Source organism: Antedon mediterranea, chromosome 1, assembly GCF_964355755.1.
Source record: "Antedon mediterranea chromosome 1, ecAntMedi1.1, whole genome shotgun sequence".
Lineage (NCBI taxonomy): Eukaryota > Metazoa > Echinodermata > Crinoidea > Comatulida > Antedonidae > Antedon > Antedon mediterranea.
The window spans coordinates 271,633-289,185 of NC_092670.1; the positions used below are offsets into that span (position 1 = coordinate 271,633).

A 17,553-nucleotide genomic window follows, 5' to 3' on the forward strand; every position below is an offset into this window, starting at 1 on the left:
AAATCAGCTGCTATATTCAGATCATGTGACGACTTTGTTGTTTAATCACGTGCAATGATGCCATTCCAAAATAAGGAATTCTGCGGCCTGAACCGATATTTCATTCCACACTTTCTTCATGTTAGACCGCCACTTACTGGTATAGGATCGCTATTGATGGCGCGCGGAAACTGATAATTTGAAAACAAAATGCTAGCCTGAAAAGCTACTCTCTAAACCTATAGGCTAGGGCTGAGCCTATATTTTATAAAGTGTAAGTTATAATTGCTATGTCGCCGCAAATGTAGTTCATCACACTGAAAGTGTATTATATAGGCCTAGTGGAAAGGCTATCTAAGCCTAGGCCTAGGCCCCTGCCTTGGCCCAGTTATTTTATTTTAGTCATCAGTCAGGCCAGGAGGGTAGGGATGATTCAGCTGGAATTCGATTCAGCCCGGGTCGTTTCGGCCCAAACTGTTGTTTGTGACGTTTCGGCCCAAAATTGAGCGTCCCACATATTTAGGCTAAAACGTCCCACATTTTAGACCAACCAAATGATGATTGTTAATTATATAATATTTATGACATTTATATTATTATTAAGTTGTATTTGTTAAATTGTTTGTAGTAAGTATCATCAGTTCTTGATGATATCCATTTTGTTATAGATACTAAGGCCTACTACTAGGCCTAGTTTTTTCTTATCGAGAGGAGAGTTTATTTAAATCTTGAATACTGTAAATGACCACCATCCTCCTCATGATTTCCACTTCTAAATTATTAATTTTTTTTAAAGACAGTACAGTAAAATGGATTCAAGTAACGAGGCACGTAAACGTCATGATGAGGAGTTTGATCAGCACCTTGTCCAAATGAAGCCTTATGTCCTTAGACTTCCACACAAATCAGGTAACCTTACAATACATCTTGATTTCTTGAAGAATGAATTATCAATTAGTTTCCCTGTCTGCAATAAACGATATAAAAGAAGAAACAAGTACATTTGCCACACATAAACGTTTGCCAATCAACAAAATGTGTACAATTTAAGAATCTGAAATCTACACACAACAATAAATCATAGGATCAAACTCTGTTTAAAATGAATATGTAAACTTGTTTTGCAGATAGACAGTGTTGCGCCATGTGGATAAAAAAACTTTGCGAACCAACAGGATCAGGCATTACAGGAAGGTGAGACTAAATATGGTAGTGATATGACCAAATATGGTAATGATATTACATCATCATGTCCATATATGGGCACATCACATTTTTTCATCACATAAAGTTTGATAGTGTAGACAGAGCTTAAAACAGTGTACTACATTTTTATTTGGCACAGGGACATAAAATATTCCTAGATGAATTTCTTTATAGTTTTATTAATCTATCTTTAACAGGAGAAATCGTAATATGTATTCTAAACTCCTTCTGCACATGCTCAAAAGAGGTGTAATTGAGGTTCCATTCACTAGTAAGCCAGAAAGTGAACAACTGCCAACGTTTCCATCATACATGGTTTGTAGTTTGTTTATTATACACATTTACCTTTCATATGTCATTGAGACTACTGTGTGTGAAATGGATGCGTTGGTAAATGTATACATTTGTTCTTTTCAGGGTATCTACTTTGATGATCCAATTACTGTACAAAGTCCAAAAGGTCATTTCTTACCGGATTGGGTCACTGGGGAACTCGGTGCGCCAAGTTCGTCATCAACACTTCGAAGCAGACAAGACTTTGATGATAAGACAGAGGTCACATGGTCCCATAGAAGGTTTGGAACTATTTGGTGTTTTCATAAATGACATTTGTTGCTCTGGTGATAGTTATTACTGAGCATGTAAACTGCCATGTTGTTACTTACCTCCGCCAAGGAGGTATATGTAATCGGTAGCGTGTGTTTGTTTGTTACTGAGCATGTAAACTGCCATGTTGTTATTTGTTGCTCTGGCGATAGTTATTACTGAGCATGTAAACTGCCATGTTGTTATTTGTTGCTCTGGCGATAGTTATTACTGAGCATGTAAACTGCCATGTTATTTGTTGCTCTGGCGATAGTTATTACTGAGCATGTAAACTGCCATGTTGTTATTTGTTGCTCTGGCGATAGTTATTACTGAGCATGTAAACTGCCATGTTGTTATTTCATTTATTTTGTCAGAAAAGAACAAATACATAACAAAGCAAAACAAATACAAACAAAACGAAAAGTTCAAAATTCAAAATGAATCACTGGCTCACCAAAATGGAAATTGAAAGAGAAAATACTTTAAAATTCTTAATAAAAAATGTAAAATTATATGAAATGGTTAAAATCTTAATATATGTCCAATAAGATGGGTAATAATGTCAAAGGTTACCAATCCTGGATGAATTGTTTTACCACTTCAATAGATACTGTATTATTATAGAATATCCCAATACATAATATTCACATTGTACAGTATTGTCCACTTATTGTAGGCGAACTAAAACAACGGGTGACGTTCTGTCTAGTGATACCGATTTTGAAGAAAAGGTCGCAAAAGCAAGAGTAAGATTTTGTTTTATTTTTGTGCATTTTGAGTTAGCAAGATAATATTTAGGATACAAGAAATTTGAGTTTTTTACAGTTTATAAATTGAAGCCCATTTAATTACTCTCATAATTAAATCTAAATATCTAAATAGGAAGGTATAAGATCAAGAAGTAAACAAACGTATGCATATTCATCAGAAGAGGAGAAACAGAATGGAGCGCCAATCCGAAGAATAAAATCTCCTCGCCATAGTAAGGTAAGGGTAAGCGTTTTTAAATTTTCTGGTTCTTTTAAAATGATAATTAAAAGTGTATATCTATAAGTGTTATAGTAAATGCATACAATATTAAAAGTGTATATCTATAAGTGTTATAGTAAATGCATACAATATTAAAAGTGTATATCTATAAGTGTTATAGTAAATGCATACAATATTTGGCTTGTAATATGTTTTCTATAGGGCGATGCAAAACTGAAAAGTAACATTGAGTTTTCTGAGAGTGATAGTAATGGAACATCAAAACCTTTTATAACCACTAATAGGCTATCAAAAGGTAATAATAAGTTTCTTCTTTCATATGATATATCCAAAGTCCCACAATAATAAAAAGAAACTAATTGTCTATCAAACTCATTATATATTGTCTGATAAAATATAACAAGTTTACTTAATATTTTTTTTTTTTAGTTTCAGTTAGTAAAGATGAGGGCGCTATTGTTCGGGCTCATGAGAAAGAGATGGAAATGAAAACAAAAATGTTAGAGGCTAAATTCAATGAAGAAAAACTAACAATCCAACAATTACATGACCAGACAATACAAAAGGTATAATAAGTAACGTTGTGGCTTCCTTTGGACCTATAGATGTATTCAACAAATCACACTTAGGTGATACATTTCCCTTAAATACTTAAAGCAATAAATATTTAATTGTTCTGAGTTCTCAAAACTGCTGAAGTCCAAGTTAATTAGAAAATTGATCCAATTAAAATATTTAGGCTTACTTTACGGTTATTTTTTCAGATTCTTGACAGAAAGAATGCAGAACTTGAAGATATTACGAACCACTACAGATCAAAAGGTTCAGAACTTGAAGAAAACAAAAGAAAACTAGACAAAAAAGGTTAGAGGGATGTACTAGTACACCAGGGTAACCACCTACTTATCTCGAAAGATGTACTAGGTTCTTTGAAGTGCAGATGAGCTAGACCTCTTCAGTCAAAGACTGGTCTCCCAGAAGGCCCAGTTATGATCAGTGGCTGTGATATACTAGTACACCGGAGTAACCACCTACTCATCTCGAAAGATGTACTAGGTTCTCTAAAATGCACAGCTAGATGTGTACACTGGACCTATGGTTTATAGTCCTTATCCGCAAAGACTTGTTCTACTACCAGAACATGGAGCAAGTGAGCCTCGAACCCTTGCCAATGTTAAGGCTACATATTATGGTTCCACTGTCTTAACCGTTTGGCCACTCACTTATAATATATAATAACTTGTGTATGATAATTACAGGACTAATAAGTTATTTGTTGTTTTGATAGTGAACATGTTGACCAATGAGGTGACTCTACTTAAAGAAAGCAAAGAGCGACAGGTAACAGAACTGAAAGCAGTGATGGAACACAAAGCTAAAACATCACAAAATAAACTTGAGAAAATGGTAAGGAGTCTGGAAAATAATTTGTCATCACACATAGGCTACTTAACATGTTCCAAATTGAAATGTGAATCTGATGAGAGGAACTATAAAGGAAATTTGCTTAATGTTTATTTTTGAAAATAAAAGAAAGTCACTTAGTACTAATAATGTAACTTTAATAACCTTTTATGTAGATTTAAGTCATGTTTTTTATTCTCAACATCATGTATAGTTTTTTACTGTATATAATATACAGTAATTTTACACTGGGACTTTATGAGCTATAGAGCTTCATTGTCTCTCTAGAAGAACAAATAAGTGAAATGTAAGGGGTTTTTCCCAAACAGATGCATGATGCTGTGGCAGATTTTGAACAAGAGAAACTTGAAATGCAAAAACTGCACACCAAAAATATCCAAGATATTCTACAAGATACAAATGCAAGACTACAGCAAATGGAGGAGGATTATGGAACTCAAGTGAACAAACATGTAAGTTAATAAGCAAGTACCATAATAGCAGGTAGGTTTATCTTGCAATCACAAAGTTCAGAGTTTACATTTGAAGCATTGTTGTGAATAATAGTGGGCCAAGTAGTTTAGTATTTTTATTTATTTTACCTTTATAGAGGGTGACCCTAAACAGCGTATGCTAACAATCAAGGGCCCTTCAAGAAGTGTTATGATAAGTGTGTGTAACAGTGGCTATGTGGGTAAGCTGATGTACCTATTTTGTTATTCAAAACAATTCATGTTTATCATCTTTTTCTTTGTCAATAATTAAGACGACCGTGATAAGCCAACTTGAGCTGCGACTTCAGGAGTTAATGGAAGAATCTGAAAATCTTGCAGCGTCAAAATTAATCCTTAATGAGGAGAAAATGCAGCTTAGTGAAAGAAATAACCTATTTGCAGAAGAACTTAGAACAACAAAAACAATGTATGTGTAAAGTTCTCAATGTAGTTAGTATAAAGTACAAATTACGTCAGAGTAGGGCAAACATCCGACAAATTAATCGATACGTTTTAAACAGATTTGAAACTCTTCAGCGGGATTACATTAGGCTTCAGGAAGAGAGTGAGAGAGAACAAAGGAACCTCCAGACAAAATCTGATGCCAGCATGGAGTACCTCAAACAGGAACACTCTCTAGCATTGGCCAAGGTAATTTTTCCTAATAATTGAGGTGGTTCAGCTTGGCAAATACAGGATCCTAAAATAGCTTAAGTTACTCGCAGATTTATAACCTAAATGGAACTATACATAATTGTTTAAAGCTCTGTCTACACTATCAAACATTATGTGATGTGCCCATATATGGACATGATGATGTCATATCACTACCATATTTGAGTATATCACTACCATAGAGCTTTCGAATATAATCAATGTTGATTTAGCTGTTGTCCTCAAAATGTACATTTTTCATTCAGGCAAATGACACAATCAACGAAATGATGCAACAAATTCAAGAATTAAAGAAATCTTTACAAGAGAGTGAACAACAGCGGCAACGACAGCTTAGAGTAAGTGGAACACTTTAGTTTAGTCATGTTATACTCTTACAAAGTGTGTAAAAGGCAGCTTAGAGTAAGTGAAACACTTTAGTTTAGTCATGTTATACTCTTACAAAGTGTGTAAAAGGCAGCTTAGAGTAAGTGGAACACTTTAGTTTAGTCATGTTATACTCTTACAAAGTGTGTAAAAGGCAGCTTAGAGTAAGTGAAACACTTTAGTTTAGTCATGTTATACTCTTACAAAGTGTGTAAAAGGCAGCTTAGAGTAAGTGGAACACTTTAGTTTAGTCATGTTATACTCTTACAAAGTGTGTAAAAGGCAGCTTAGAGTAAGTGAAACACTTTAGTTTAGTCATGTTATACTCTTACAAAGTGTGTAAAAGGCAGCTTAGAGTAAGTGGAACACTTTAGTTTAGTCATGTTATACTCTTACAAAGTGTGTAAATAACAGCTTAGAGTAAGTGGCACACTTTAGTTTAGTCATGTTATACTCTTACAAAGTGTGTAAAAGACAGCTTAGAGTAAGTGGAACACTTTAGTTTAGTCATGTTATACTCTTACAAAGTGTGTAAAAGACAGCTTAGAGTAAGTGGAACACTTTAGTTTAGTCATGTTATACTCTTACAAAGTGTGTAAAAGGCAGCTTAGAGTAAGTGAAACACTTTAGTTTAGTCATGTTATACTCTTACAAAGTGTGTAAAAGGCAGCTTAGAGTAAGTGGAACACTTTAGTTTAGTCATGTTATACTCTTACAAAGTGTGTAAATAACAGCTTAGAGTAAGTGGCACACTTTAGTTTAGTCATGTTATACTCTTACAAAGTGTGTAAAAGACAGCTTAGAGTAAGTGGAACACTTTAGTTTAGTCATGTTATACTCTTACAAAGTGTGTAAAAGACAGCTTAGAGTAAGTGGAACACTTTAGTTTAGTCATGTTATACTCTTACAAAGTGTGTAAAAGGCAGCTTAGAGTAAGTGAAACACTTTAGTTTAGTCATGTTATACTCTTACAAAGTGTGTAAAAGACAGCTTAGAGTAAGTGGAACACTTTAGTTTAGTCATGTTATACTCTTAAAAAGTGTGTAAAAGACAGCTTAGAGTAAGTGAAACACTTTAGTTTAGTCATGTTATACTCTTACAAAGTGTGTAAAAGACAGCTTAGAGTAAGTGGCACACTTTAGTTTAGTCATGTTATACTCTTACAAAGTGTGTAAAAGACAGCTTAGAGTAAGTGGAACACTTTAGTTTAGTCATGTTATACTCTTACAAAGTGTGTAAAAGGCAGCTTAGAGTAAGTGGAACACTTTAGTTTAGTCATGTTATACTCTTACAAAGTGTGTAAAAGGCAGCTTAGAGTAAGTGAAACACTTTAGTTTAGTCATGTTATACTCTTACAAAGTGTGTAAAAGGCAGCTTAGAGTAAGTGGAACACTTTAGTTTAGTCATGTTATACTCTTACAAAGTGTGTAAAAGGCAGCTTAGAGTAAGTGAAACACTTTAGTTTAGTCATGTTATACTCTTACAAAGTGTGTAAAAGACAGCTTAGAGTAAGTGGCACACTTTAGTTTAGTCATGTTATACTCTTACAAAGTGTGTAAAAGGCAGCTTAGAGTAAGTGGAACACTTTAGTTTAGTCATGTTATACTCTTACAAAGTGTGTAAAAGGCAGCTTAGAGTAAGTGGAACACTGTAGTTTAGTCATGTTATACTCTTACAAAGTGTGTAAAAGGCAGCTTAGAGTAAGTGGAACACTTTAGTTTAGTCATGTTATACTCTTACAAAGTGTGTAAAAGACAGCTTAGAGTAAGTGGCACACTTTAGTTTAGTCATGTTATACTCTTACAAAGTGTGTAAAAGACAGCTTAGAGTAAGTGGAACACTTTAGTTTAGTCATGTTATACTCTTACAAAGTGTGTAAAAGGCAGCTTAGAGTAAGTGAAACACTTTAGTTTAGTCATGTTATACTCTCACAAAGTGTAAAAGACAGCTTAGAGTAAGTGGAACACTTTAGTTTAGTCATGTTATACTCTTACAAAGTGTGTAAAAGGCAGCTTAGAGTAAGTGAACACTTTAGTTTAGTCATGTTATACTCTTACAAAGTGTGTAAAAGACAGCTTAGAGTAAGTGGAACACTTTAGTTTAGTCATGTTATACTCTTACAAAGTGTGTAAAAGACAGCTTAGAGTAAGTGGAACACTTTAGTTTAGTCATGTTATACTCTTACAAAATGTGTAAAAGACAGCTTAGAGTAAGTGAAACACTTTAGTTTAGTCATGTTATACTCTTACAAAGTGTGTAAAAGGCAGCTTAGAGTAAGTGAAACACTTTAGTTTAGTCATGTTATACTCTTACAAAGTGTGTAAAAGACAGCTTAGAGTAAGTGGAACACTTTAGTTTAGTCATGTTATACTCTTACAAAGTGTGTAAAAGGCAGCTTAGAGTAAGTGAAACACTTTAGTTTAGTCATGTTATACTCTTACAAAGTGTGTAAAAGACAGCTTAGAGTAAGTGGAACACTTTAGTTTAGTCATGTTATACTCTTACAAAGTGTGTAAAAGACAGCTTAGAGTAAGTGGAACACTTTAGTTTAGTCATGTTATACTCTTACAAAGTGTGTAAAAGACAGCTTAGAGTAAGTGGCACACTTTAGTTTAGTCATGTTATACTCTTACAAAGTGTGTAAAAGGCAGCTTAGAGTAAGTGGCACACTTTAGTTTAGTCAGTTATACTCTTACAAAGTGTGTAAAAGACAGCTTAGAGTAAGTGGAACACTTTAGTTTAGTCATGTTATACTCTTACAAAGTGTGTAAAAGACAGCTTAGAGTAAGTGGAACACTTTAGTTTAGTCATGTTATACTCTTACAAAGTGTGTAAAAGACAGCTTAGAGTAAGTGGAACACTTTAGTTTAGTCATGTTATACTCTTACAAAGTGTGTAAAAGACAGCTTAGAGTAAGTGGCACACTTTAGTTTAGTCATGTTATACTCTTACAAAGTGTGTAAAAGACAGCTTAGAGTAAGTGGCACACTGTAGTTTAGTCATGTTATACTCTTACAAAGTGTGTAAAAGACAGCTTAGAGTAAGTGGCACACTTTAGTTTAGTCATGTTATACTCTTACAAAGTGTGTAAAAGGCAGCTTAGAGTAAGTGAAACACTGTAGTTTAGTCATGTTATACTCTTACAAAGTGTGTAAAAGACAGCTTAGAGTAAGTGGAACACTGTAGTTTAGTCATGTTATACTCTTACAAAGTGTGTAAAAGACAGCTTAGAGTAAGTGAAACACTTTAGTTTAGTCATGTTATACTCTTACAAAGTGTGTAAAAGGCAGCTTAGAGTAAGTGGAACACTTTAGTTTAGTCATGTTATACTCTTACAAAGTGTGTAAAAGGCAGCTTAGAGTAAGTGAAACACTGTAGTTTAGTCATGTTATACTCTTACAAAGTGTGTAAAAGACAGCTTAGAGTAAGTGGAACACTTTAGTTTAGTCATGTTATACTCTTACAAAGTGTGTAAAAGGCAGCTTAGAGTAAGTGGCACACTGTAGTTTAGTCATGTTATACTCTTACAAAGTGTGTAAAAGGCAGCTTAGAGTAAGTGAACACTTTAGTTTAGTCATGTTATACTCTTACAAAGTGTGTAAAAGGCAGCTTAGAGTAAGTGAAACACTGTAGTTTAGTCATGTTATACTCTTACAAAGTGTGTAAAAGGCAGCTTAGAGTAAGTGGCACACTTTAGTTTAGTCATGTTATACTCTCACAAAGTGTAAAAGGCAGCTTAGAGTAAGTGAAACACTTTAGTTTAGTCATGTTATACTCTCACAAAGTGTAAAAGACAGCTTAGAGTAAGTGGAACACTTTAGTTTAGTCATGTTATACTCTCACAAAGTGTAAAAGACAGCTTAGAGTAAGTGGAACACTTTAGTTTAGTCATGTTATACTCTCACAAAGTGTAAAAGACAGCTTAGAGTAAGTGGAACACTTTAGTTTAGTCATGTTATACTCTTACAAAGTGTGTAAAAGGCAGCTTAGAGTAAGTGGAACACTTTAGTTTAGTCATGTTATACTCTTACAAAGTGTGTAAAAGACAGCTTAGAGTAAGTGAAACACTTTAGTTTAGTCATGTTATACTCTTACAAAGTGTGTAAAAGGCAGCTTAGAGTAAGTGGAACACTTTAGTTTAGTCATGTTATACTCTTACAAAGTGTGTAAAAGACAGCTTAGAGTAAGTGGCACACTTTAGTTTAGTCATGTTATACTCTTACAAAGTGTGTAAAAGGCAGCTTAGAGTAAGTGAAACACTTTAGTTTAGTCATGTTATACTCTTACAAAGTGTGTAAAAGGCAGCTTAGAGTAAGTGAAACACTGTAGTTTAGTCATGTTAACAAAGCAACTAGAATCATATTGAGGATTTATACTAGAAGAATAAATTATTCTTGTTGCATATAACACCCTTTTCAAACTAAAATAATATAATTAACTGATTAAACAGTTTTAGTTAAGTCATGTTATATTTCTACAAAGTATGTAAAAGAACACATACTAGTTAGGTTAGCTGAACTTATTCTTAATGTTTAATAAAGCAATTTGAAAATGTTTGAAATCAATCAAGTAGGGGAAAATGTGTTTAAAAGTATGATATACTATCATCATTGTATTATTTTTATTATATTTATTTTTCTCAAAAAGTATAAATAAATGCATATATGAATGAATAAAAAAAAATACAGGAGGAGGGCAGACAAACTGAGGAACAAGTTGCTATAACCTTAAAGGTTTTGACTGCCTTCATTAGTACCTACCCTGTATTAGTATCATCTCAACCATTTCCTTATAATTAAAGTCTTTTATGATTTGTATTGTTCAGGAATGGGAATCAGTTCAAAAGCAAGATAAAATGCATGTAGAACATCTACATGAGAACAAAATACACAGCCTCAAGAAAGAACATGAACAAGAACAACAAGAAACAACAAGAAAAATAAGAAAACTAGAAAATACTCTAAGGTAATCATTGCTAGAACAACATTATCAAATTTTACCACATCATTCACTATAATTAGCTGTCGTAAGGTGGTTTCATGAATGATTTTGAAATCAAAACGGTACTAGGTATGATCAACTAGCGTTCTTGTCACCAACTAGCCATCTAGTGATAGTGATGATCACATCATTCACTACAAACTCTCCTTTCCTCATTTGTATTTAGTAACAGTAATCTTTGTTTTAATTTTCTTATCAACTTTGTGTTTAGTGATAATTATAATGTTTCTATTGTAGAGAGAAAGAAGAACAGATTTTAAAATTAATTGAAAACCAGAAAGCTCAGTCCTTGCAGTCACAACAAGCTATTGAGGACTTTAGAGACCAGATTAAGAAAAACTCATCCAAGATGTTTGATGATATGAAGCAGCAGGTACAGAACATTTAACATTGTAACCACTTTTAGAAGATAGCTATGAAGCCTATGATGATATTTTGTTACAGAAAAAAATACAAAATTATGGAGGTCGTGAGATGATCTGTCTTTTTTGTGTGTGTTTGCCTTTTTTATTTCAACTTTTTTTTTCTAATGTGATGCAGTTGATCTTGGACGTACGTATCCAATAAAAGTAAAATGAAATGATAATCACCATTACTATCCTATCAACATTGTTCAACCGTAAGCGCTAATTTGATTGAAATGATCTGTTTCTGAAAGTTTTTATTTCTATTTTGATATTTGTCTCTTCTTCTTGAAAGATGATCCAAGTTGAATCTGACCTTCAGATGTCAAAGTCACTTAGGGAACAACAAGCAAGGGAGTTCACTAAACAGCATCAAGAAGAAACACAGAAATATGAGAACATGGTCAGTCTATGAAATGTTATGGTCATTGTATGTTACCCTGGTCATGTTATGCTACCATGGTCATTTTATTCTACACTGGTCATTTTATGCTACCATGGTCATTTTATTCTACACTGGTCATGTTATGATACACTGGTCATTGTATGTTACCCTGGTCATTTTATGCTACCATGGTCATTTTATTCTACACTGGTCATGTTATGCTACACTGGTCATGTTATGCTACACTGGTCATTGTATGTTACCCTGGTCATTTTATGCTACCATGATCATATTATGCTACCGTTGTCATTTTATTCTACCATGGTCATTTTATTCTACACTAGTCATTGTATGTTGCCCTGGTCATTTTATGCTACCATGGTCATTTTATTCTACACTGGTCATTGTATGTTACATACCATGGTCATTTTATTCTACACTGGTCATTTTATGCAACCCTACTGATAAATGATTTATGTTTAGCTTTCAGATTTGAAGCTTCGTTTTGAAAAAGAGAAAGTGCAGCTTTTACAAGATTATCATATTGAGAAAGAAACTATACGACAAAATCTTGATCAAGAGTTAGAAACACAAATAAATCGATTACAAGGGGAACTTGAAAAACAGAAAAGTGCGGCAAAACACAAACAAGAAAATGATGCAAAGGTAACTACAATAAATTGACAATGTATTTTGTCAAATAATTTCTCTGTATTATTAACAATATGCATGAATTTCCTAGGTGGTTTTAATGTACATGTAGTTTAAAACCTTCCCAGTACAATTCTGGTCATTTAGACAGACAACCCTACAAAGTCTCTATCTATCTATCTACCTGGATTTTGAGACTTAAAGCATCAATGCTTCAGTCCCTCTCTTGACCAGAACATATTCTTCTTTGATTCATATGGTCTGTAGGTTTACAAAATGGTTTGATTATTGTTTCCATACTTCACAATAAAATACTTTTAAAAGGCATGATCAAGTTTATTTCTGTCATTATTATTTCTGTGCACTGTAGGCAATTGCTGATCTTGAATTACATATAAGCAAACTCAAAGAAGAGCTGATTCAAAATAATTCCCTGCGAAAACAGCAGTTAACAGAACTGGGTATGTTAAGGGAAGAAGAGAAACAAACTGCTAACAGGGATTACCACTCACAGGTATGTTTTCTTATTTTATCTTATATCATCACTTCTTTTAATGATACAGTACCCCTGACCCCTAACCCTAACCCCTGAAACCATAGTTGTTGTGTTATTTTGTTGAATAGGCCATCTTAATGTCACATAATGTTTAAAGGAAAAAATTATTTGGAAGTAACCATTTATTTTTTCTTATTTTATAAGCAAAATCTTTATTTTTTTGGGGCAAAATTGAATAACTACAATTTTGAGGGACAATACATTATTTTGAATTATTGTCATTTATATTGACAGGAATTTGTTTACAGATTTCTTTATAGATTTCTTTATAATTTCTTTTGTGTATTACGTATATGTAAATCCCAAACAATTCAGTTTTTACTGCAATTTTTAAATATTTTAAATATTATTAATTAGCATAAAACAATTATTTTACAAATATATATGGTTTGACAATGATGTTGGTTCATTACAATATACACCAGCTTTTACAGCTTGTAACATATGTTACTGCCTCTGATTTAATTGATAAAAACATCTGGTTTTGGAAATGTAATGATATACAATCACAGTAATGGATTCTCCGAAATAATTGATTATTTAAAAAATATTGTAAAAAGAAATTTGAAGCTTTTGCTGAAGTAGCAATAATTTGAATTCACAATACTGTATTTAATTAGTGCACAGTAGAACCCTGCTTTGGAACACCCCCATTCAGGGGATGCTTCTCTTGAAACAAGAGCAATGTGTTTTAATACCATGCCTTTGATTATTGATAGAAACATCTGGTTTCATTAAAATATTACACAATTTGCCAAACATTAAAATTCTTTACTGTAGTAACAAAACACCTTTTAAAAATCAGAATCAGCATATCAGGTGATTGTACAGATGAACATTTGTTGAAACAAATCGTAAGAAAGAGAAAATATACACAGACCTTTATTACTGCATTTTATAGTTTTGTGAGTTAATATTGCAAGTGTTCAGGTATTGACACTGTTTTACAATTCTTATATTATTGTTGATATTTTCACAAACTTGGACAATAAATCTTGTAGAAGACCTCATAAAATGTGTCATTTTCTAATTTCTAATTAAAATTTCAGTTTTATATTTCTACTTATATAGTAAACTATCAATCATAAAAACGAATTCTGTCTTGTGTTATTATTTCTAGTGAAACAAAATCTTAGATTTGTGTTAGTTCATATCAAAACGAATTCTGTCAATTATTTCTAGTGAATAAAAAATCTTAAATTTGTGTTTGTGAGTTTTGGTGTGGCGCCATGTATTTGGGATGATTGATTATTATCAGGAATTTGAATGCTCAGAGATCGATTAACATTAAAGTTTTTACTTCACAGCTGACTAGATTACAATCAGAATTGGAGCAGAAGCGATTACAAGAGCAACAACAGCATACCATTGAATTAGAAAAGACCATTGAACAAGTGAGCAATTTAATTTAATTAAATTCCCAGAGGTTTTACAAAAAATATTGATTTTTTTTTTCAACTGCATATTGCTTCTAACTCTCTTGTATTAAACATATTATACGACATTAGCAAATTAGTGATTCAATTATTTGTGCGATGTTAAATATGATGTTCATTTGGAAATGTAATGATAGAGAATCACAGTAATGGATTCTCCTAACTATTTGATTATTTGAAAAAAATTGTAAAAAAATTTGGCTGAAGGAGCAAAAACTTGAATTAGCAATACGGTAATTTATTAATTAATTTAAAATGCGAATTTATTATACGCAGTAGAACTCTGCTATTTTCCCTTATTCAGTCAGGGGATACTTCTCTTGAAACAAGAGCAACATGTTTTAATACCATGACCAACTCCACTTCAAGACACACCTATTAAAAGGACACTTTTAATAGGTTAAATCCTGAGAGGTGTCCTCTTAAAGGGGCTTGTACTGTATTCATAAAAAGGTGCATTGCATAATATATCATCTTTATATTTTATACTGGACAATGTTTTTGTTTTTTTAGTCAAATAAGAAATTGAAAGACGTTGAAAAGGAATACAAACAGAGGTTAACCAAATCAGCTGAAGTAAGTATGTGATAATATTGATAACAACATTACAGTTGATAAATGTTAACATTGATGTTCAATGTAATTACAAAAAAGGGAAATTTGCTTTTTCTTTACATTTTTTAAAAATATGTTTTTTTATTTTATCAACAGACAATAGCAGGCTTAAAGACTGCAGTTGAAGACATGAGACAAAAATCTAAAGGGTGAGGAATTTTTACATTTTATGACTGCAATGATATATTAATTACAATCCTTTTCTTATAAATAAATGATTATTGTTTATCAGAGAGAAAACTACAGCACAATTTGAGAAAAATGAAATGAGAATGAAACTACATGAAGAAAATGAGGGCATGAGGCAAATTCACGAAGCTGCAACAAGGGTAAGGGTTTACATTTTGTTATTTTCAATAAATTTTAATGTTTATGAATCCCTTGTATCTTTTTGTTTGAATGTCATCTGTATATTTTTGTATTGGTTTAAGAGGGCGTCTTTTAGTCAGCTGCACTCTGTAGTACAACCTTTGTAAAATCAAGTTGAATAAATAAATAAATGAGATATGAAGAGTGATAAACTTTGAGGGAATGAATGCCCAAAATAATGAATAAAAAGTAATAAAAATAATAATATGGAATATAAAATTAGATAACATAAATTGGGTATCCAGTATTCTTGTTAATATTAATATGGATTATGAATAGGACAGTTTGTTCATAGTTGTTACCCATCTTTTTTTGTGGTTGTAGGTATTGCAAACATCATTAGACTCAAATAAAAACAAAGTAAGACAACTGGAGAAGAGGCTAAAACAAAAAGAATTTGAACATAAGGAACAAGTTAGTGTTAATATTTCATTCATTTTATAATAATGTAATCATATTTATTTATGATTTTTTGCATATATTATGTTTATTTATTGATTTGATTCTGCTCAAACAGATTCTCCTGCTGAAGCAAGAAAGTGAGAATAGACTGGGAGATATGATGCCACAGGTTGTACATCAGGTGAAATAAATAGTTATTCTGCTGCAAGACCCACCCACACATTAGTTGCAACACATTAGCTTCGATACTCATTCGTCACATGTCGATGAATGAATAAACGAAACATTAGTTGCCAGACATTAGTTGCGACACCCACATTAGCATACTATAAATGTATAAGCCCTTTATTATGACTAATATGCTGATAATAGCCTATCTTGTTTACGCCGAATAATATTTTCATGTTTTAATTCTACAAATAGCCGTTTCATTATTGATTGATTTTTTTTAGGAACTGGAAAAAACGATATCATTGCTAAAGAATCAAGTGAACATGCTACAGCAAAGAACTAAAATTATGCAAGAAGAAATAGATGCAAAGAACTGAAACGTCGTCGTTCAATCATGCTGAACCCTAACCTATAAAATGCTTGAATTATAATAATTCCTCTCATTATTGAACAAAATCTTGCCAAACAGTGTTCTTGCCATGCATGTTAAAAAAGATGATAGCGCTTCTGACAGTGATGGAGAATAGTGTCCTTTTTGTATTATGATATTAATACAAAAGGCTGCCTGGTGGATACTGTTGTTGTAAGATAAGGAATGCAGAGTAATACAGGTGAAAGTAGTGTGCAGGAATAGCAGCTTGGGGTGGAGATCTGGGTGCTTATGTAGCATATTAATACAACAGGCTGCCTGGTGGATACTGTTGTTGTAAGATAAGGAATGCAGAGTAATACAGGTGAAAGTAGTGTGCAGGAATAGCAGCTTGGGGTGGAGATCTGGGTGCTTATGTAGCATATTAATACAACAGGCTGCCTGGTGGATACTGTTGTTGTAAGATAAGGAATGCAGAGTAATACAGGTGAAAGTAGTGTGCAGGAATAGCAGCTTGGGGTGGAGATCTGGGTGCTTATGTAGCATATTAATACAACAGGCTGCCTGGTGGATACTGTTGTTGTAAGATAAGGAATTTAGAGTAATACAGGTGAAAGTAGTCTGCAGGAATAGCATATTTATTGATAAACAGTTTGTTACCTCCAACCGATATTTACAAGCAAAATGTGCATTATTTGGTTGCCTTTTTAGAAGATGTCAATTTTCTTGAAGTGAATAGCTATGATTCTATTGGTTGGAATACGTCTAGGCCACATATCGCGAGCGCGTATCTACATTGCATGGAACGTCTGTCTCTTGAATAAGTGGGTTGAAAGGAAACACTAGCTACTGCTGCAGATGCCTTCTTTGGACATTTGCGTTAAAAGTTTTTGTTTTATATAAAAGATGTTGGTGAGGATGGGTGATGGTGATTTTTAAATTTTCGCTTTCAGCAACAAACTTTTTCAATGAAACAGTTTCTACGTCAAATCCGAACAAAGCCGCAAAATAACTTTATTTATCCAACAATTTATAAAATTTTTGAATTTGTACAAAGTAATATTTTATTATAATGTATATATAACAATATTAATTTATTCCTAGCTGGTAGGAAATATGTTATTTGAAATGTAGTCCTATACTTTAAAACGTTTTATTATTATTCATTGTTATCCAGTATGTTACTGGTTTTAAAATATTTAACAAAGAAAATAAATATGGTAATTGCTTTGATGTCTTTGACTTAAAACGACTGATAAAATGTTACCGATTTTAAAACCTATTTCCCTCATTATTATTATTCATTTTTGTGAATATTTAACACGAAAATCGATGCATCAAAAGTCAGTTTCTGTGTCAACCGGAATATGGCATAGTTAAACAGAGCGTCCCATTTTGCTATAAGCGTATTTCTATCACCCTTATGTGAAACGCAAATGGATTTAGCCGTTGGAACTACATAAAGTTGTTTCATATTGCATATTATGTTTC

General features: G+C 32.6%; 1 protein-coding gene across 1 annotated transcript; it reads left to right on the forward strand.

Annotated features, from left to right (window-relative positions):
* Nucleotides 1–197: 197 nt before the first annotated feature.
* Nucleotides 198–17,193, forward strand: LOC140045271 (centrosomal protein of 112 kDa-like). The gene is made up of 27 exons (XM_072090115.1): nucleotides 198–253; nucleotides 780–888; nucleotides 1,107–1,173; nucleotides 1,383–1,500; nucleotides 1,603–1,760; nucleotides 2,450–2,519; nucleotides 2,656–2,760; nucleotides 2,965–3,058; nucleotides 3,193–3,329; nucleotides 3,528–3,627; nucleotides 4,052–4,170; nucleotides 4,497–4,640; nucleotides 4,934–5,088; nucleotides 5,183–5,312; nucleotides 5,582–5,674; nucleotides 10,528–10,667; nucleotides 10,941–11,076; nucleotides 11,403–11,510; nucleotides 11,976–12,158; nucleotides 12,514–12,657; nucleotides 14,007–14,093; nucleotides 14,649–14,711; nucleotides 14,847–14,899; nucleotides 14,983–15,079; nucleotides 15,444–15,533; nucleotides 15,637–15,702; nucleotides 15,974–17,193. The coding sequence occupies exons 2-27, from the start codon at nucleotides 789–791 to the stop codon at nucleotides 16,067–16,069; spliced, it is 2,853 nt and encodes a 950-aa protein (XP_071946216.1). The 5' UTR covers nucleotides 198–253; nucleotides 780–788; the 3' UTR covers nucleotides 16,070–17,193.
* The last annotated feature ends 360 nt before the right edge of the window (nucleotides 17,194–17,553 follow it).

What these genes read in the sequence shown, in the direction of transcription:
- LOC140045271 (XM_072090115.1), top strand. Translation starts at nt 789, where the DNA reads ATGGATTCAAGTAACGAGGCACGTAAACGTCATGATGAGGAGTTTGAT. An exon ending in GTCACATGGTCCCATAGAAG is followed by an intron (nt 1,761 to 2,449) that starts GTTTGGAACTAT and finishes CACTTATTGTAG; the next exon opens with GCGAACTAAAACAACGGGTG. An exon ending in ACAGGGATTACCACTCACAG is followed by an intron (nt 12,658 to 14,006) that starts GTATGTTTTCTT and finishes TTTACTTCACAG; the next exon opens with CTGACTAGATTACAATCAGA.